The sequence below is a fragment of the Mauremys reevesii genome, linkage group 16 (assembly GCF_016161935.1).
Source record: "Mauremys reevesii isolate NIE-2019 linkage group 16, ASM1616193v1, whole genome shotgun sequence".
NCBI classification, from domain to species: Eukaryota; Metazoa; Chordata; order Testudines; family Geoemydidae; genus Mauremys; species Mauremys reevesii.
In genome coordinates this window covers 9183691-9205561 of record NC_052638.1, presented here as the reverse complement: position 1 = coordinate 9205561, position 21871 = coordinate 9183691, and the positions used below count along the sequence as shown (strand labels likewise).

Genomic DNA, 21871 nt, shown 5'->3' with positions numbered 1-21871 from the left:
AGCTTCAGATAAACAATACACTGCAATGGTCAAATCAGGAGAAAATAAAAATATGATCAGTTGCACAGTAATCCCATGCAAGGAGAGAGCTCTCAGTTATGGCCAGTCACACCATTTCCTTTTGAAATGTACAAACATCAGCCTCCCGCAAGGATCAGTTTTATCTCCAACACTGTTCAACTTATATTCGAATGACCTACCATTGCTGGATCTCGCAAGTTTGTCTATGCGGACGACATATGCCTCGGCACGCCTTTGACATATCTGAGAGTGTTTGGAACATAAACATGGTGGCTACTCCAGGTGGCTACTCCAGGTAAAGGACAGGAAACAAACAGTAGGAATAGGATAGGAAACAAACAAATAGGAAACAATAAGATAAGATATAGGAATATATAGGATATATAAGATAAGATATAGGAATATATAGGATATAAGATAAGATAACAATAAGATAAGATAGGAAACAAACAGCAGGAATAAATGTAGTATCCCCCAGGGGTCTGTACTGGGACCAGTGCTGATTAACATATTCATAAATGATCTGGAAATGGGGGTAACATTTGCAGGCGATACAAAACTACTCAAGATAGTTAAGTCCAAAGCTGACTTCAAAGAGTTACAAAGGGCTCTCACAAAACTGGGTGACTGGGCTACACAATGGCAGATGAAATTCAATGTTGACAAATGCAAAGTAACGCACATTGGAAAACACAATCCCAACTCTAAATACAAAACGATGGGGTCTAAATTAGCTGTTACCACTCAAGAAAGAGATCGTGGAATCACTGTGGATAGTTCTCTGAAAACATCCACTCAATGTGCAGCAGCAATCAAAAAAGCTAACAGAATATTGGGAATTATTAAGAAAGGGATAGATAATAAAACAGAAAATATCATATTGCCTCAATCTAAATCCATGGTCTGCCCACATCTTGAATACTGTGTGCATTTGGTCACGCCAGCTCAAAAAAGACATATTAGATTTGGAAAGGGCAACAAAAATGATTAGGGGTATGGAACACCTTCCCCATGAGGAGAGATTAAAAAGACTGGGACTTTTCAGCTTGGAAAAGGGACAACTAGGGGGGTTGAAAATCATGAACATTGAATAAGGAAATGTTATTTATTTCTTCAGATAACATAGGAACTAGGGGCCACCCAATGAAATTAATAGGCAGCAGATTTAAAACAAAGTATTGCTTCATAGTCAACCTGTGGAACTCCTTACCAGAGGATGTTGTGAAGGCCAAAACTATAACAAGGTTCAAAAAGGAACTAGATGAGTTCCTGGAGGACAGGTCCATCAATGGCTATTAGCCAGGGTGGGCAGGGATGCAACCCCATGTTCTGCATGGCCCCAGCCTCTGTTTGCCAGAAGCTGGGAGTGGGCGACAGGAGATGGATCACTGGGTCACCTGTTCTGTTCATTCCCTCTGAGGCACCTGGCACTGGCCACTGTCGGAATACAGGACACTGGGCTAGATGGACCCTTGGTCTGACCCAGTCTGGCCGTTCTTATATAGAACCCAGATGTAGACGCCCCCACTTGTAACTCACTAGACCCCACTCCCCTACCAGAGCTGAGATAGAGCCCAGGAGTCCTGACGGGGTCACTCGCTCCACAGAGTTAATAACAAAGTAAGAAGAAACATTAAAATTTTAACCCTAACCTGTCTCCCTTAAGTGACTTGCCACAAGATGTCATAACACGTAAGTATTAGAGCTGAGTGGGTCTAATATTTATTTCATTTCCTTTCTTTTATATAGGAATTAGAGTGCCTAAGTAGTCCCTGGAATCACAATTCAAGTTGCCCTCACCTACCAAAACCGGAAATGGCGCCCCTGCTGGCTAGGTGGAGAGAAGGGCACTGCAGCAAGCAAGGCAGGTTTCCTGGGATGACTGTGGAGGCATGGATGGTCTGGCCCCTGTAGAGATGCTGCACAGAGCAGCAGGAAGGCTGTCTTTGGGTTCAGGCCCTAGGTCCCAGGAGCTGTGGGTTCCGTTCCCAGCACTGTGACTGGACAGGTGCTGTGGCTAATGCTCCTGTGTGTTCCATGGGACAGGGCCGTCCCTCGCTCTGCAGCTGTAGCTGCGGTGACAGAGGCCTTCAGTTATTGCAAAGGGAGGTCAGAGTGAGGTTGCGAAGCAGTTTTCTGTGTGGAGGTGGAACTTGGAAAGCAAAGCTGTGACCTCTACCTTCTTCTTCAGCAACAATTGTTAGGGACAGAACAGAGAGAAATTAGGTCTGGTTGATGCTTATTTTAATATATAGAATCCAACACTCCATGTACATTTGATGCCACCTAATTATTGGGCATTAACACAGCCTCTCAGGCCAGCCCCGTTGGTGTATATTTACTCCACTCAAAGGTACAATTCTACCCCAAACATTTTGCAAATGGAAGATGGTTAGAGTCTGGCACACAAATCTAGGTTTGATTTACATTGGCCAAGTGGCTCATAGTTTTTACTGGTCTGCACTGCAGGTTCCTCCTTCTGTCTGGTATTCATCCTTCTGGAGCCAAAGGCAATTCTTTGGAATCAGAACTGTGTGTAGCTAAGGGTGTTCTTATTTTGCTTTTGGTTGGAAGTGGGCAGAGTAATTCCTGGGGAAAAACATCCCTCCAGGACTATTTCACCTGGAAGCAGGACAGAACAAAAGATTCCAACAGAGCACAGAGCAATCCTAGATGAGACAGAGACAATGGGACCTACTTGTGAAGGTTTAATGAGAGAGAAGAGAGGAAAGTAGAAAACTTGGGGGAATGTACTCACTGTCCTGCCATGAACCCTTCATTCTAATGGCTGTGGGAAGGGGGAGAAAAGGACTCCCACGTATCCCATTCCTTACAAGTACAAGCCAATAGTTATCCAACCCATCCTTAAAATGAACACCCTGTAATTAGCCCAATATCAGACAGTGCGTTCCATTCTGGGAGAGTAAGACGTGCGTCTGACGAAGTGGGGATTCACCCACGAAAGCTCATGCTCCAATATGTCTGTTCGTCTATAAGGTGCCACAGGACTCTTTGCTGCTTTTACAGAACCAGACTAACACAGCTCCTGCTCTGGTACTTGACCCCATTCTGGGAGAGAGCTCTGTTAAGTCAGCGTCTGACTAGGCTCCAGTCTGCTAGAGTAATAACACCTGGTTCCTATACAGTGTTTTCCATCAGAAGATCTCCAGGTGCTGTGCAAAGGAGCTCAGTGTCCTTATTCCCATTTTACAGATTCAGCAACTGAAGCACAGGGAGAGGAAGAGGCTGTTAGAGCACTTTCCCTTCCCCCTCTCCCCGGGTTCCAGCTGTTAGAGCACTTTCCCTTCCCCCTCTCCCCGGGTTCCAGCTGTTAGAGCACTTTCCCTTCCCCCTCTCCCCGGGTTCCAGCTGTTAGAGCACTTTCCCTTCCCCATCTCCCCGGGTTCTTGTCACGCAGACAGGAAGCAGAAGTGCTGGCAACGTGATGTTTATTGGGGTTAGTTCCAAGCAAACATATCCAGAGCTCTACACGCCGGCAGAGTCTGTTCCCCAGTGCTCTGCTCCCAGCTCTGATGCCGCAGAGCGTTTACCCTGCATCCCCCTTCCCGGCCCCGACGTTGCAGAGCCTTTATCCCGCATCCCCCTTCCTGGCTCCGATGCCGCAGAGCGTTCACTCCATGCCCCCCTTCCCGGCTCCGACGTCGCAGAGCGTTCACCCCGTGTCCCCCTTCCCGGCTCCGACGTCGCAGAGCGTTCACACCACGTCCCCCTTCCCGGCTCCGACGCCACAGAGCCTTTACCCCGTGTCCCCCTTCCCAGCTCCAAGACAACTGCAAATCATGAAAACCAATTGGCAGTAAAAAAAAGGAACCTTCCAACAGACAAGGGATCATCCTGCCTAGGAATAGAAACTAAAGATGTTTTCAGTGTAACACTGAAGGGGAGAGGCCCCCTGAATCCATTCACTGAGGAAACATCTTGCTCAATGGGGGTGTTTTATGAACGTTTGGAGCCTGGTTCCTGCGACACTAGCGAATTCTGCAACAGACTGAACGTCGGGGGTGCTGGGGGTGTGTGTGTTATTTTGCCAGCTAGGAAAGGGAACTATTGTTAAGTGTGGCCCTAGTCTGCATTTTATGATTTTGTTTTGTATTGTAACCACTGGTTTCAACTGCTCTCTTGTTTCTTGTGGACTCTGTAGTCTCTCTTAAATAAACCTTCTCTTGTTTCACTGCAAGTGCTGTGTGGTTCACAGGAGCAATGATTTAAGGTGAAACTGGTAAAGTGGGATATGTTGCTCCTTTGGGGTCAGAGGCTGTGGGTTTTCTGGGAGTAGCAGCATCAGGGGCTGGATATCACAGGGGATTGCTTCAAGGGGACTGGGGTGCACCTGTGAGGCAGACAGGGCCAGCCTAACCCTAGGAGAGTGCTTGAGTGGCTGACGGGCTGGGGGGGTTAGGGAGCTGACCCCAGCCATAACGACAATGCTCCCTCTGGCTACAGGGGACTCACAGTCCTGGGTGTCCTAAGAAAATCACAGGCAGCTAAACCCCAGACTTAAGTTCAATTCCTCCATTTGCTTGCGGGGGAGAAAGGATTTGCACAGGGGTCTCCCACCTCCCAGGACAGGTTTCCTAACCACTGGGCTAAGGGATAGTCTGATGGAGGAGCCCTCAGTTTCATCTGTCGTATGCTGGATCAATACCAAATCACTGGAGCAGGGGGACTGGGCCCTGGATTTCCCACCTCCCAGGTCAGTCCCTACCCACCAGGCTTCACAGTCACGCTCTCTCTGGCCCAATGACTCCTCAAGCTGTGACTCGGTGTGGGGGGAGGAATACGGAAGGGATGCAGTGAGGTTCTGCACGCTGAGAAGGAAGTGCTGCAAGACACAACCAAGCAGAGGGACGGTTTAAGTCGTCTCTGGTCCAGAGATTGAGCGAGAGGGGAGGAGAGTGGAGGCTGGCAGGTCGCACTGGAGATGGTAGGTCTAGCACCTTCTTCTACCCGGGGACGTGGCTGGCTTCACCTGCGCAGTGTTTAGGGAGGAGTGAGGCAGGCAGAGGAGCTGCTGCTCACAAGGGAGAGCTACCTGCTGGCTCCTTAGCGACAGCCCCCACCCTCCGCCCCAGACACCTCTGAGTGTGGGGACAGGGAACAGTGCCAGGAATAGAGACCCCAAATGGCCCCCAGAGCAGGACCCTGCCTGGGAAACAGGGATGATGCCCTGACAGTGCCCCACAGACCCCTGCAGAAGGAAACTCCAGGTGGCGAGGGGCGTAGAGTTCTCTCCTGTGCTCAATTCTCCAAAATTAATTGATATGAGACCACCCAGCTTCAACCAGCAGAGCCCCCTGCCCAGCCCTGAGGAGTCAGGGGAGCCCCCCCACCCAGCCCTGAGCTGCCCAGGGAGAACCCCCCACCACACTGCCCAGCCCTGAATGGCCAAGGGGAGCCCCCCATTCCCCAGCCCCGAGTGGCCAGGGAGAGAACCCCTCCGCACCCCCCAGCCCAGCCCTGAGCGGATAAGGAGAGCCCCCACTCCCACTGCTGTGCAATTGGGCTTTCACCCAGTCACCTGGGCTGGGAAGCTCTCTCTCCCCCACCACACCATGAATATCCCCTGCACATCAGCTCCAGAGCCTGACCTGGGAAGCAGAGCTAAAGGTTAAAAACTGCATGGGGGGGGCTGTTCCCCGCTTTCCCCTTCCCTTCCTTTCTGCCGTCCCTCCAGAGCTCCTACACTAATGACTTTACTGAATGCTGCCAATGGCTCCCTGGGCCCCCCAATTCCAGCCAGGTGGCTGGGACAGCCAGGCTTTGTGGGGTCACTGGGAAGAGAATAGCATGAGGACTGGTCGGGAAAGTGGAAATGGTCTACCAGAGACGGCCTCATTCAAAGCCTCCCTGCCAGCCAAAAGACAGCATGGAGCCTCTCCAGCCTGGGAGGCTGCCTGGGGAGCCAGCCAGCCACCCCCGGGAAGCTGAGACCCGGCTGAGAGGAGCAGCCAGCACTGCAGCCCTTGTCACACCACCACCCTAGCGTAACCGGTTCAGAGCCCCCCTTCGTTCCCCCAGATCTCTGGGCAAGGCTGGGCTCAGCTCCTGTTGGGAAGATGCCAGAGGGTTCTGCACTGTGTTTTACACCCACGCGCTGCCTCTCACAGCCCCGGTCTATAGACTCAGGTTGAGGAACTAATCAGAGATAGTGTCTGTGTCAGCCGGGTGTGTCCAACAGGGTCTGGTTCAGCTCAGTGTGTGCAATATGCCTGGAGCTGCCTGCTGGGAAGCACAGAGGGGTTTATGGACATGTTTTTCTGACCCCCAGGGCAGCGCCGGAGGACTCTGCTCCAGTCCAAGGGCTTGGGGATGTGGCTGGAATGGCGCCCGACTCCTGTGCTTTGCCGCCATTAGCTGGGGTAAGACTTCCTGCAGCTCTGGTGGCCTGCCGCTGACCCTGCCAGGGGAGAATTCACAGACGTATCCCTGAGAAAGCCCTGGGAGGGGAGTGGTGTTGTGGCACCATCAGTTACTCCTGCTCCGCCCAGGCCAAGGGCCGATGAACTCCTCTGCACAGGCATGGTCCAGGCCAGGTCTCTCCTCTGCAAGTGCCTCCCTGGGCCTGCTGACTGCACTGGGAATGTCTGGATCTAGGGGTGAAAGTAACTTAAAGGACTTACCGGTACACCAGAGTCCTCAGCTGGGGGTGTGGCCTCAACCAGAAGAGGCGGGGACTTTAAATACCCAGGCCCTTTAAATCAAAATTTAAAGGCCCCGGAGCTCAAGCTGTGGCTGGGAGCCCTGAGTCCTTTATATCACCCCCGGAGCTACCAGCTGCAGAGGCAGTTTATCTCGAAGTGTTTTGGCTTCAGGGGTTTTAAAGAAAACATTGCACTGAATTTTTGTTTTATCCTGGGAAAAGTGTGTTTCTTCACATTTCTCATCATCAAAACTTAATCTTTCCCCAAAATTTCACCTTTGCACAGATAAGCAATAGCCCAATAAGCAAAAACGTTGGAAAATTCTGAGCAACTGAAAAACCAAGGTTTAGAATGGAAACCTTTAGGCATCCTTAATAGTCAGAGCAGGGACACCTACAGTTATCAATTTGCCTCCCAGTCGGGCCTAAAGGTTCCAGTTGGGACTCTGTCTAACTGGACAGTCTGGGAAGACCAGGTTAGTGGAATGTGAGTAACCCTGTACCTTACCTGTTACCAGTGTGGAGAATTGTGACATTGAAGGAAATGTTCCTGTGACTGTTAGAGGTAATGACTTGCCTGTGAAGGGAGCTACCCCAATCTCCAAGCAATGGTCCGTGAACAGCCATGTGTGCTGGGACAAGGGAAAGGATATCCCAAGCCGTTTGTCTGTTAAAGGGGACTGTTTCTCCAGCTCTTTTCTGTTTGTAGAGCAGACAGAAGAAGTCTTTGAAGTCTGTAAAAAGTCAGTAGTTTGCCTAGTAAGGGCAAAAAGGAATTGTTTCCATGGACTCTTAATGGGCCATTGTTAATAGTAAACAGTCTCTCTTCTGAGGAAAGTGTGTTGGTGCCTAGTGGCCAAAGTGTTTCAAATGAAGATAGTATCAGAGGGGTAGCCGTGTTAGTCTGGATCTGTAAAAGCAGCAAGGACGAAGTGGGTATTCACCCACGAAAGCTCATGCTGCAAAACGTCTGTTAGTCCATAAGGTGCCACAGGATTCTTTGCTGCTTTTACGAATGAAGATGAATCCACTGAATTTGCTTTGAAAAAATCCATGGTGGGGAGCTTTGAGGAGATTTCAGGTGGAATAAAAATTGTTAGGGAGTTTAAACAGCCCTATAAGCTTAACCAGCTTGTCGGGGAGACAATGGTGTTGGGACAGGAGTGTCTCCAGGTTGATTCTTTGAGTAAACAGTCTGTATCTCTGGTTCAGAGGGAAGACTGAACAGCTGAATCTGCAGAGCAGGAGGACAATTGTGCAGTGAATCTCTTGAGAATATAGGGATGGCAGGTAAACTCTGAACTCTAGATATTTTGCATATGACTTATAGTCTCTTAGTGGACTTGATATTGATTCCCTGTAGAAGCAGAGGCTGGTAATGGAAGGAGAAAAGAACCCTGAGTCTAACATGCTAGTGAAAATGGATGGTCTCTCGTTAAGACTGTGCACCTGACCGCCCCTTCCCTCCTCCACCTGCATCTTGTGTCATCACTTGCACCTGTGCAAAGGAAAGAAAGCAGAATTGCTGTATTTTACACATTTTGCACAGTATAATTGACTGCACAAGGTACAGCAGAATAATGGCCTGTGTTTCTGGCTTTCATAGATTTTAAGGCCAGGCAGAGATCATTATGAACATCTACACTGACCTTCTGCATAACACAGGACACAGAATCTCGCTTAGTAATTCCTGCATCAAGCCCAGAACTTCTTTGAGCTAAATCACATTAGAAGCAAGAAGATGACCAAGGACAGGGTAGGCCCATTATTCAATGAGGTGGGGGGAGGAGGGGGGAGGGAACAGTAACAGAAAGTGTGGAAATGGCAGAAGTGAAATGACTTTTTTGTTTCAGTTTTCACCAAAAAGGTTAGTGTTGATTGGAGATCTCACAAAAGTGAATGCCAGTGAAAATGAGGAAGGATCTGAGGCTAAAATAGGGAAAGAACAAGTTAAAAATTACTTAGATAAGTTGATGTCTTCAAGTCACCAGGGTCTGATGAAATACATCCTAGAATACTCAAGGACCTGACTGGGGAGGTACCTGAGCTATTGGTGATTATCTTCAAAAAGTCATGGAAGACGGGAGAGATTCCAGAGGACTGGAAAAGAGCAAATCTAGTGCCCATCTATAAAAAGAGAAATAAGGACAACTTGGGGAATTACAGGCCAGTCAGCTTAACTTCAGTTCCCAGAAAGATAATGGAGCAAATAATTAAGCAATCAATTTGCAAATACCTAGAAGATAATAAGGTGATAAGTAACAGTCAGTGTGGATTTGTCAAGAACAAATCATGTCAAACCAACCTAATAGCTTTCTTTGACAGGTTAGCAAGACTTGTGAATAGGGAGAAGCAGTAGATGTGGTATATCTGGACTTTAGTAAGGCTTTTGATATTGTCTCGCATGACCTTCTCGTAAACAAACTAGGGAAATACAACCTAGATGAAGCTACTAGAAGGCGGGTGCATAACTGATTGGAAATCCATTCCCAGAGAGTAGTTATTATCAGTGGTTCATAGTCAAGGTGCCAGGGCATATCGAGTGGGGTTCCACAGGGATCAGTTCTGTTCAATATCTTCAACAATGATTTAAATAGTGGCATAGAGAGTACACTTATACAGTTTGCAGATGATACCAAGCTCGGAAGGGTTGCACATGCTTTGGAGAATAGGATCAAAATTCAAACTGATGTGGACAAACTGGAGAAATAGGATGAAATTCAGTAGGGACATGTAGGAAGGAACAATCAGTTTCACACTTACAAAATGGGAAATGACTGCCTAGGAAGGAGCACTGCAGAAAGGGATCTGGGGGTCATAGTGGACCACAAGCTAAATATGAGTCAACAGTGCAACACTGTTGCAAAAAAAAAAAAAAGCGCAAATATTCCAGGATGTATTTGCAGGTGTCTTGTAAGCAAGACATAAGAAGGAATTCTTCCGCTCTACTCTGCGCTGATTAGGCCTCAACTGGAGTATTGTGTCCAGTTCTGAGTGCCACATTTCAGGAAAGATGTGGACAAATTGGAGAAAGTCCAGTGAAGAGCAACAAAAAATGATTAAAGGTTTAGAAAATATGACCTATGAGGGAAGATTGAAAAATATTGGGTTTGTTTAGTTTGGACAAGAGAAGACTGAGGGGGGATATGATAACAGTTTTCAAGTACATACAAGATTGTTACAAGGAGGAGGAAGAAAAATTGTTCTCCTTAACCTCCAAGGATAGAACAAGAAGCAATGGGCTTAAATTGCAGCAAGGGCAGTTTAGGTTGGATATTAGGAAAAAGTTCCTAACTGTCAGGGTGGTTAAGCACTGGGATAAATTGCCTAGGGAGGTTGTGGAATCTCCATCACTGAGGATTTTTAAGAGCAGGTTGGACAAGCACCTGTCAGGGCTGGTCTGGTTATTACTTAGTCCTGCCTTGAGGGCAGAGCACTGGAGTAGGTGACCTATTCTATTGAAGTCCCTTCCAGTCCTGTGCTTCGATGATTCTATACCATTCAATACAGATGTACTTAGCCCTGCCATGAGAGCAGGGGACTGGACTAGGTCCTTTCCAATCCTACAAGTCTATATTCTATGTTGATTAAAAACCAGCACCATACAAAATCAGAATATCAGAGGCCTTACAGAAGTCTAAGGGTTAGTCTACACTAGACGTTGCTGCACCAGTGTCGCATGTCTGGTGAAGATGCTCTATGCCGACGGGAGAGCGCTCTCCCATTGGCACAATAAATACACCTCCATGAGAGGCAGCAGCTGTGTCTGTGGGAGAAGCTGACATAGCGCTGTCCACATTGGTGCTTAGGTCGGTGTAACTTGCATCGCTCCAGGGGGTGGCTTAGTCACCTCGAGCAACATAAGTTATACCAATATAAGTGGTAGTGTGTACAAGCCCTAAGTGTATCATGTCAGTTACCTTCATCAACCAAATTCATCATCAAAAAATATATCAGGTTTGTTTGTCTGGGATTAAAGTCAGATTTACCAGCTGATAGTTTTCCAGGTCACCGTTTAGCCTTTTAAAATACTGGCACAACATTAGCTTTTGTTCCTGATCCCTGGAACATCCCCATTGTGCCAAGAGTTATTAAAAACTAAATGGTTCATCAAGCTCCTCAGTCAATTCGTTTATATGCTTTTGGGTGCAAGTTATCCAGTCCCGCAGAATAAAAAAAGTTTACCTGTAACATTGCTACTTTACATCCTGCCTATACTGCTGCAATAGAAAGTATTTCATCCCCTGCACTCATGGAATAAGATAGGAATACATCGTCCTGCTCTTTCTTCTGTAGAGTGTTGTGCTGGTTAGCAGCACTGCTTAATAATAAATAATAATAATATTGGGGGCAGGCAGTATGGTCTAGTGCACAGGCGGGGGCAGCACTTGCAGGGGCTCTAATCACCCCAAAATTTGCCTTACTCCTGTTGTAGCAGCTGCCACTCTCCAGCTGCCCAGCTCTAAAGGCAGAGTGGAGAGAGCAGAGGCTGCTGGGAGGGCCCCCAGCTCCAGCAGCAGCAGAGAAATACACCTGGGCAGGGGACTGGGGTGCCCGAGAACAGCCCCTGATCCCTATCCCCACACCCCAGGGCGCAGCACCCAGGGCAGGTGGTAGATCCAGGGCTCCCCACAGCAGCCCAGACTGACCCACTCCAGCCCAGGCTCCTGGGCCCCACCCCTGTGGTTGCTGCTCCCCGAGGGATCTGCCGGCCCTGGAGCCAGGTTCCCCTGCCAGGGCAGCTCTTACTGGCTGTCAGCAGCCAACACCTTCACTGCCCAGTCCCGGCCTCCAACTTGGCCATGGAGAGGGTCTACAAAGAGGGGTGGAGTCTTGTGGCAATGGGGGGCTCAGCCCCCCAATTTTCTGTCTGGCCCATCTCAGCCCCCCTACTGGGAAGAGACTGGTGGGGCCCCTGTGCCTAGGGAATAAGGAAACTCCCCCTCTACAGCATCTCTTGTTCTTCTCCCACTCTGAGCCAGTGAGCTCCTCAGGGCAGGGACTGGCTCTGACAGTACGTACCGGGCCTGACACACGGGGCTGGACTAGTGGCTGAGGAGTGGAGGTGCAATGGGAATAAGTATAAATAACAACAACGATGATCATTGTCTTCCTTTCATCTCAGACTTTCATCACATCTTTTTCATTGTCTATTTTACTTCCCCTTCCTTAGGCCCCTACATCTTTCTATCCCTCTCCCCTGCTCTGCACACAGTCACTTTCTCTCTCCCGTCCTCTCTTTTCCACTCCCAGCTCTCTCTTTCCCTCAGTCTTCTCCCCCTCCATCTTCCTTTTGTCTCCTGTCTCCCATCTTTGAAACCCCCGCCCAAGTCTTTGGTTGGCCCATTGTTGTTGAGATTTGCCTCCCTGGAGCAGACACTCCACCGTGGGGCCTGCAGGCCCAATTCCCTGCATCTGGGCTTCTCTCTATCCCCCTAGGAGCCACCCAGTGCTCTCAGGCTGGCACTTAGGGAGAGGCCCCATGGAGCCCGTATGGCAGGCTGGAGCCAGTGGGGCAGGCCGGCTAACAGGGCCAGCAGGGCCTGTGCAAACCGCCTAGTCTGAGCCCTCCCCACTCATCACTCTGAACTTCATGCCGTGACCTTCAGCAGGGAGTTCCTGCTCGTGCACTTGGCTTCCTTGTAGAGAAATGGAAACATTCTGCAGTGGATCATTTGCAAACAATTTTGTTTGATTTAATTCTTCCTCTTTTGCAATAATGTCAAATACTGACACTGAACTTTGTGTTTCAGGAGCTGCAGAAAATACTGCTGCTGTCATTGTGGTGAATCAGACAACCCCTTCTATCCATGCAATGGAAGGGTCAGAGTTCACCATCGAGTGTACATTCAACACAAGCAATAATTCAATCAAGTGGTTTGCTGAATGGTATAAAACCAAAAACAATGTAACAGCCAAGGTGAACAATGGAACAGATCGAATCATATTATCAGCAGATATAGAAAAGAGGTCTCTTTCCCTCACTGTGAAGAAAGCCGACGTCACTAATTCTGGAACCTACGTATGTTGGGTTGGGAGCAAAGATGGGACATATCCTGGGACTGGAACCCAAGTGACCATTGATGGTAAATACCAGCATTTCCTTCTCTGTTCTACAAAACCCTCCAGGGGAGCTCAGGACACTGGCCTGGCTCCAGGGAGCTGGGGCAGGTGGTGCTGGGGGAGGTGGAGCAGCACAAAGCGTAAAGGGCAGAGCTGTGGGCAAAACTGGGGGACATTCTGGGGTACGTACAATGGTCCTGATCCTGCATTGCACTGATTTCTGTGGGGGTTTGGCTGCACAAGGAATGCAGGGTCAAGCCCCAGATATTCAAAAACTGTTTTGAGATGGGGGGAGAGGAGAGGTTTCTAACTGGCTGATCCTGGGAGACCTTCACTCAAGTTGATGGCATCTCTCTTTGTCTGTAATGCAATAACTTTTGCACACGACTTGCAATCGCTTCCAAAATTTCAGGAAATATCATAGTCATCAGTGGGCAGAACTCTACTGATATTGAGGAAATCTGAAAACCCAAAGGGAAGTAGTGGGGGACACATGGAACCCCTGCTCTCTGTTTAGCAGACCAACAGCTTCCAGCAAAGCCACCTCTGTAACTGTCTAGATCAAAGAACCAGTTGATGTAGAGTGACCAGATAGCAAGTGTGAAAAATCGGGATGGGAGGTAATAGGCGCCTGTATAAAAACAAAGACCAGAAAATTGGGACTGTCCCTATAAAGTCCAGACATCTGGTCACCCTAAATTGATGATACCAATTAACTCTTTCCAGTAGAACAACATTCCTGTCTCATCTCTGTTCATCCCCACCACCCCCATGGAGTGTCCTGAATGATTTATCTCCCAGTCAGAAAGAGGAGAAATAATAATGGTGGAGGAAGGTCCGAAGGGCAGTCACAGAGCCCCTGTCATTGGGGTTGGGAATGGGTGACTCTGGAATGGGGGTACAGATGGAATGGGGGTGCACACAAAACTCCTGGCATGGGGGGGGGGAGAAAGGGGGAACGTGGGAAGGAGGTAAGGGGGGGTTGGGGTGCACACAGAGCACAGTGAACATTTAGTTGAATTGGTAATAGATTCGGTGAAACCTTTTGCTTCAGAGCCTTGGCTTTTCCCAACAAATCTAAGTTGTCCCAGAAAATTTGCCAGCAGCTCCACTGTACGTAGTGAGAGTCCATGTGCCAAAGAATTTACCATCGAAATAGACAACAGACAAAGGGTGGGAGACATGGGCAGAGGTACTAACAGTAGATTGGGAAGTGAGAGAGATTAAAGGCTACATCCACAAAGGGATTTAGGCCCTAGTCCATCCGTTAGGTGCCACTGTGATCCTCAAAGCTCCTGCTCAGCTGCCAACTAGCCTGGGGGTACTTAGGTTTCCACTGGTAAAATCTGTGCTAAAGAATTGTTGAAACACTCTCACTATCCCAGGGGTTCTCAAACTGGGGATGGGACCTCAGGGGGTCATGAGGTCATTATATGGGGGGTCACAAGCTGTCAGCCTCCAACCCAAACCCTGCTTGCCTCCAGCATTTATAATGGTGTTTAATATATTAAACAGTGTGTTTAACTTATTGTGGGGGGTCCACACTCAGAGGCTTGTGATGTGAAAGGGGTCACCAGAAAAAAGTTTGAGACCCACTGAGCTATCCTATAAGCAGAGCCCTGCCCAAAACAGCCATTGCATCGTGATCCTCACCCAGTGTTTCCTACCCGATTTCCATGGACAGACCAGCAGGGTGGGGAAGGACAGAGACTTTGACCTTTAAAATATTAATACAATCAGTGCAGAAACACAGTAAAAACAGGAAAATAAATTACAGATTCAAAACTAACTGCCTATCCCAGACAGTACAAAGTGCATTTCCAATAGCCCGCCAATTAATAAATTGGTCCAAATTGCTAAGAAGTGTATATTATCTAACCTCCCAATAAAGGCATAAAACCACTAAAAATCTAAAAACCCGAAGAATATTGGCAACCCCAGTATCATCATCTACTTTTTAAAATGGCCATCTTTGCTTGACCCAAAATAAAGTTTGCAAGGCATATCACCGATCTACTTGTGAACCTGAACTTAACAGTAAAAATAAATATCGTAGGAGAAAAAAAAATCAATGGCTGATAACTGAAAAATACCCTAATACAGATAATGGCTGCAACCTGGAACAAGAAAGATACATGAGAAACAGTTTCCTCCGTGATACAATAAGGACGTGACTCATCCTCTTTGCAATTGGAGGCTTGTGGCCAGTTCACCAGGCTGGATGGATACAGTATATGACTAGAAGTTGTCTTCTCCATACCATATTGGGATAAATCAACAAGCATTCGAAAATGACGAATCTTTACCATGGTCATATACGATGACTTATGTCCCGAGCTATTAAAACTAAATTCAGAAGACTTGCTGAAGGTAAGAAAACTCGCAGGCTTGTCAATCCCAACCCACAGCAGGAGCAACACACAAGAAAAGAGGAACATTAGTGTAATGAGGAACGGCTCACTCAAGGAGGCACCTAACAGATGGGCAGTCCCACCCCTAGGAAGGGCTGATTCCACCTCTGACAAAAACTGAGAAACCCAGTGAACTGAATGAAAACTGAATGAAAACTGAGCTCGGCAGCCAAGGTATCCATGAGACCCATCTCAAATTAGCTGCCTGATTGCATACTTCCGGTTCCAAAGGAGGTATGTGGTTGATGGTTGATGGTCAGTTCATAACTCAGGTGTCCATAACCCTGAGGTTCTACTGTACCTGAATGCAGGAGACAAACATGGGCCCAAAACCAAAAGCACAAAGGATATGAAACAAATATCTATGATCTACACGATCAAAAGCCTTCTCTCGATCAAGGGAAATCAACCCAATATGCAAATCATACATTTGAGGCTGAAATTACATCCGGCAATAGGAAAAGGCTATCAAAAATGGACTTGCTGGGGATGCAATAGGTCTGATAAGGGTGCATGACTAAACCAATCATAGTTTTCATTTATTTGTCAAGGGCTTTGAAAAAAGTTTATGGTCTAAGCAAAGCAGGGTCACAGATCCACAATTATTCCACCTCCACAAGGTCCCCCTTCCTAGGCAACAGGGTAAGAACCACGCGATGACAACTGAGTGGCAGTATCTTCTCTTTGATGCTCTCCTGAAACACCTGGAGTAAGTCAGGCCCAAGAAGGGTTCAAAAGGCCTTATAAAATTAAACAAGCAAACCATCAATACCAGGGGTCTTCCCTGGGGCAAAGCCATTTAGGGAAGAAGTCAATTGTGAGAGTGTCAGATTGTGCTCAAGTCTCTCCACATCCAAGATTGAGATCCTAGGAAGAGCCTTAAGGAACCATCAAGTCTCCGATGGACACTGGTTTTGCTGCATATAGGTCTGAGAAAAAATTCACAGCAAAGTCCCTAATCCCCACAGGATCTGAAAGCTCTCTGCCCGTTGATGTCTTGAGGCAGCCAATCATCTTCTGCGCCACATGTTCCTTTTCCAGACTGAAGAAAAACTGAGTAGGTGCATCCACTTGAGAAAGGCCCTGCAATCGGGCTCCTTACCAGTGCGCCCTGAACTTTGCTATCAAACTGGTCCCACAAGAGCTGATTTTTATGTTTCAAGCTCTCTTGTGACCCAGCATCATTACTGCCACAAAACACTTTTTTCAATTCCATGATCCCCAACTCAAACTCCTCCATATGCCGGCAAAGGCCCAGGGTTGTCTGCTGCATGTTTTGCTGACAAAAATATTTAAATATTAATTTTACCCACCTCCTGCCATTGTCACAAGGAGGGGAAACATTCTGAGAGGCAAGAGAGCGAGTTTATTGGCTGCGGTTGTTGAAGTTGGGGTGGAAATCTGTGCAGGAGTTTAAGCTTTGCAGTTTGCTGTGATATTGGAAGTACTCTCCAGACCGAGGATCTAGCTCTATGGAGCTCAAAAGCTCATCTCTCTCATCAACTGAAGTTGGTCCAATAATAGATATTATCTCACCCCTCTTGTCTCTAATATCCTGGGACTGACACAGCTACAGTGCACTGAACTTGATGGCATTTCTCTTTGTCTGTGACACAATAATTTGGAACACCACAGCCCATCAATTCCAAAATTTCAGGGAGTATTGAAGGCATCACTAGGCAGAACTCTTTTGATATTGGGGAAATCAGAAAACCCAAAGGGGAAAAATGGGGGAGACATGGAGTGCCTGCTCCCTGTTTAGCAGAGTAACAGCTTGGAACAAAGCCAGCTTTGCAACTGTCTAAATCAAAGAACCAGTTTGTGGCACCAATTAACACTTTCCAGTAGAAAAACATTCCTCTCTCATCTCTGCTCCTTCCCCCAGTAGAGTGTAACATGCTGACACTCTGGATGTCCTGGCAGAAAGAGGAGAACTAATAACAGTGGGGAAGGGAGGAGGGGAAGGCTCACAGAGCCCCTGGCACGGGGAGGATGGGGGACCTGGTCTGGGGATAATGCTGGAATGAGGGTACAGCCAAAGCCCTGAGCATGCAGGGAGAATGGGGGGCCCTGGAATGGTGGAAAGGGAGAGAATTAGGGCACAGAGAACTCCTGGCTTGGGGCAGAATTGGAGACTGTAGCATGGGGGTGAGGAGAAATGGGACACACACAGCGCTCCTGGCACAAGGGTGGGGGCTAGAGAGTCCCTGAAATAGAGGGGGGTGGGAGGGTGGCACTCAGGGACCTTGTTGGTGACAGAGGGATGCAAAGAGTCCCTAGTGCATGCAATGTGCTTGACCCACAGAAGCAAAATAACGTGGGCATCCCTCTAGTTTAGCCCCCGAAGAGTCCAACCCAAACCCACAACGGGTTGAGCAGAGTCAGGATGAAGTTGTTGGCTCAGTAATAGGTTATTATTGAGTGTTTCCTTTGCAATGCTGCTCAGAGGCCTCAACCAACATGTCAGGCCCACTGCGCTAGGCCCTGCACACTAGAGCTGGTGGTTTCAGTTTGTGAGACGTTTCATTATTTCAGAACTGGCTTCATTCCAAACCCAGACAGATAAGAACTGCACCAGGGCCAAGGACCCGAGGGCTTCCAGAGTCCCAGAGGCCAGTTACCAGCTGCCTGCTCAGGAGCAGAGCAGCCTGGGGAGTCACTGGCCCAGGCCTCTAGGAGCCCTGGGATCTCCAGCCCGGGGCAGTCTGCATGGCGGAGCTACCCCAGAGCTGCACCCCTGGGAGCTGGTCCTGGAACTTCCAGGCTTTCAGCTCCATGGCAGGGACACTGGAAGCGCCGGGAGCCCTGGCTCGGACAGGGAGCCTAGCAGACAGCAAGAGCCCCTAGAGACCTGGCTCTGCCCGAGACTCGACTCCCGACTCCCCGAGCTGGGGCTCGCGGGACATAAGAACATAAGAACGGCCGCACTGGGTCAGACCAAGGGTCCAGCTAGCCCAGTATCCTGTCTTCTGACAGTGGCCAGTGCCAGGTGCTCCAGAGGGAATGAACAGAACAGGCAATCATCCAGTGATCCATCCCAAGTCACCCATTCCCAGCTTCTGGCATCCCCATCCCCGCCCATCCTGGCTAATAGCCATTGATGGACCCATCCTCCAGGCACTTTAGTTCTTTTTTTAACCCTGTGGCTCTTGGAACACCAACAGAAACCTGTGTGTGTTTTGATGAAAGTGGAGTCAAATCTGTAGCAGATTTGGTGAATCAGTTCTCTTCAGCGCATTGGCATTTTCAGTCTAAGCTAAGTTTTGCCAGAACATTTGCAATCAGCTCTACTGTCAGGGCCGTAGCAACAAAGAACGTGGCCTCCTCCGAACATATGTCCGGGGCCCCTTACAATGCAGAAACTGGAATGCGGTATTTATTTTATACAATATACAGGGTTCATATTATGTATACATAGGCCTACAGTGTACATGTATTCCATATTTACGCAAAGCGCTTCTTTCGAGCCTTGTTCTCCGCAAATTGATTAATCAATGTGTCATAGTCCAGAGATCTGGCAATCTTGTTTTCGATTGAGATAACTGCAAGCGCAGAAAGCCTGTCATCTGTCATGGTTGAGCGCAGGATATTCTTGATCAGTTTCATTCTGCTGAAGCTCCTTTCAGCACCGGCGACAGTAACTGATGTGGTCAGAAGAATTCTGATGCAAATGCAAATATTCGGATATATCTCCTGAAGGCTGTTCTTGTATATGTACCTTAAAAAATTGTTTGCCGTGACAAGTCCTCTCTTTTTCTCGATGACATAAATAAAACGATTCAATTCGATTATGAGTTTGTTGGCATCAATGTCTCCCATTTTTCTTTCAAAATTTTTGCAGTGATTCTCCAGCTCATTTTCTCTGTGACACTGCTTCAGGCTGTTAGCATTGTACAGAAATCCAAACAACTTATACCACTCCACGAGTTGGTCAAATCGCAACGAAACAGAAGATATGGCCTGATCAGTGAGAACAAGAAAGAACTGCGATTTGAATTTTTCTGCAGCAGAAAGACGACTCGAATCATCAGCACATTCGTAATCAAACATTCTCTTCTTACGTCGCACCCTGGTTTCTGGAAACACCTGCTCAATACCCATATGCTCTGCTATTTCACGTGCATTTGTGACCACAGAGTTATATCCTGTATTTCAATAGTCTTCCAAAAACTTCATTGTAGCACCAATTTCTGCCTGCAGTACGTCAATTGACACATCTGGTGACTGAATTAATTTGCTGGTTTTATTGACGTGAAATAGTATATCGTACCACGTGTACACAGTCAGAACAAAAGGCCACGTAGTAACATGGTCTAAAAGTGCACCGGCTTCTGTTGCTGTATTGCCATCTTTCTTTTCGAGCGCATATTCTCGCAAAGATGACAAAGCATTGCACAATTCTTCAAGGTGATCACGCAATGGCTTCACAGCATCAATTCTCAACTCCCAACGAGTGTCCGATAACCCTTTAACAGATATTGGCATATGTTCTTGAAGCATATCCCAACGTGAAGGTGACGAAGAAAAGATAATGTATATTCTGTTAATCAGACCGAAAAAGTCAACGGCATATTTCGATGACTTTGCCGCGTCTGAGATCACAAGATTCCAAGTGTGAGCTCCACATGGTACATACAAGGCACGGTCATTTATTTCTAGCATGCGGGCTTGAACTCCTTTATTCTTTCCTCTCATATTTGCACCGTTATCATAAGCTTGGCCTCTCATGTCAGCAATGTCTATTCCTAAGTTGTTTGCCTTTTCAAGAAACGCTTCCAATAAGCCCTCGCCAGTTGTATCATGAACATTAAGAAAACCAACAAACGCTTCACGAATATTGACACCATCTTCACCGTTGCATTCAACAAAGCCTAACAGCACAGACATCTGTTCTTCATGTGACATGTCGGGAGTACAGTCCAAAATAACTGAATAATATTTTGCTTTTTTAAGCTGCGCTATGTTGGCCTCTTGAATGTTACTGGCAACAAGTTGAATCAGCTCGTTTTGGATCTGTGGACTGAGGTACTGAACATGTGTCTCTGCCTTCTTAATCCTCTGTAAAAGTTCGCTGAGGACAGTATCATACTTTGCAAGCAATTCAAACAGTCCCAAAAAGTTGCCATTCAAAGGATCGCCGAGCTTTTCATTACTTCCTCGAAATGCCAAGTTTCTTTCGGACAAGAAAATAACGACATCAACCATGCGTTTGACAACATTTCTCCAGAAATCTCTTTCTTTCAGAAAAGCCTGCAATTCGAGTTGGTCAATAGATGTACGGTTTACTATGCCTGACCGAAGGTCAAACCATTTCACCATACAGTCTTGATGACCTTTGCCTGTTTCATGCTGCTGAAATCTTTTTGACAGTGCTTTCCAAGCAGATGTTCCACGACGTAGCGGTATGTCACCAGTGCCAAATAATTTACAACGAAAACAAAAAATGGTATCTTTCTGAACTGAGTACATTAACCATGAACGTCTTATTTTCTCGCCATTTGCCATGGTTCGATAGAAATGAGTACTCGTGAACCTCTGTCTTTCCTCGTTAAATGGAAATTCGTAACTTTCATTTTGCTGCGGTGGGCCACATGCAACAATGTCACACACTTGCCTGTCCGATATTATAGACGGCCAATCTCCTGGATCATCAGTCAGTGGTTCAGATTCAGATACTTCTTTCCCGGCAGCAGCTGGAATATCTGTCACAGTTTGTTTGGTAGAACAACTGGCTTCACCTTCGACCTCACTTGAAGCACTTCTGGATACTTCTGGATACGATTCGTTGCTGCTAGCGCTGTCCATTTCATGTGCCTGTACCTGTACGTTGGATTGCAGTGCAAAATATGTTGACAACTTTGGAATTTTCTCAAGTTCCTTCTCGGCATCTTTTGCTGCCTTTCGTTTACTAGCTCTGCTCTTATACGTTCTCTTAGACATCACAAAGCACGCTTCTGCGTTGGAAACGAATCGTTTCAAACGATAAAAAATTAAACAACTAAATTAATAACATTTATCCACCAACCGCCATTATGAACGCAAATACACATTCTTTGAATGGGTCCAACTAAAATTTGAAACTGACCGACAGACAACTGATGTAGCCAATAGCATTATGATGTATCATAATGACTTCACGGTTTTGTCAGTAAAACCGACATGGATTGTGCAATAGCGTCAATAAATGTCACTTACCTAGTTATACCTTACATTTTTTTTGCCACTTTTAGGGGCCCCCTTTCTTGCGGGGCCCCCTCCGGTCGGAGGGCGCTCGCTACACCTCTGCGTGCAGCTTTCATTGCATCCAGAGCACGAACTGATACCTACGTTTAATTTTTAATTTTTTTTTTGCCTTAGGACAACCCAAAGCACCTGTGAAGTGCAAAAAATTATGCACTGAATTTTCACGAAAAGAAATACCCCAGAAACTGTTGAAGACCTATAGGAAGACAGAACCATCATGTCCCAAAGCCGCTATCATGTAAGTACTTTTCTACCATGTGGTCCTCTTTTCAGAATCGATTAATTTAATTTGCAACTCTGAGAATAAATGGGCCAAAATCCTGCACAGATCCTCGTTTTGGTGCAAAACACATCCTGGAAACTGCCCACAGGCCCCAGCTGAACTCAGGGCTCCATTGTTCTAGGTGATGTACACACACATAGTGAGCCAGGCCCTGCCCTGAAACAGTTCACAAGCTAAATACACAAGACA

At 47.3% G+C, this 21871-nt stretch overlaps 1 protein-coding gene and 1 long non-coding RNA gene across 3 annotated transcripts in view; both read left to right on the top strand.

Moving 5' to 3' along the window:
- LOC120384377 overlaps positions 1 to 21871 on the top strand; it is an 81263-nt gene that overhangs the window by 33649 nt on the left and 25743 nt on the right. The window lies entirely within an intron of this gene.
- LOC120384369 overlaps positions 4850 to 21871 on the top strand; it is a 28439-nt gene continuing 11417 nt past the window's right edge. Inside the window, exons 1-4 of one of the 2 annotated variants that reach the window (XM_039503039.1) lie at positions 4850 to 4966; positions 6311 to 6401; positions 12436 to 12768; positions 21514 to 21637. In XM_039503039.1, the coding sequence (XP_039358973.1) occupies positions 4964 to 4966; positions 6311 to 6401; positions 12436 to 12768; positions 21514 to 21637 (551 nt within the window). In that variant the 5' untranslated portion in view covers positions 4850 to 4963. The remainder of the gene's footprint in view (positions 4967 to 6310; positions 6402 to 12435; positions 12769 to 21513; positions 21638 to 21871) is intronic. The other variant, XM_039503040.1, reaches the window with a different exon arrangement.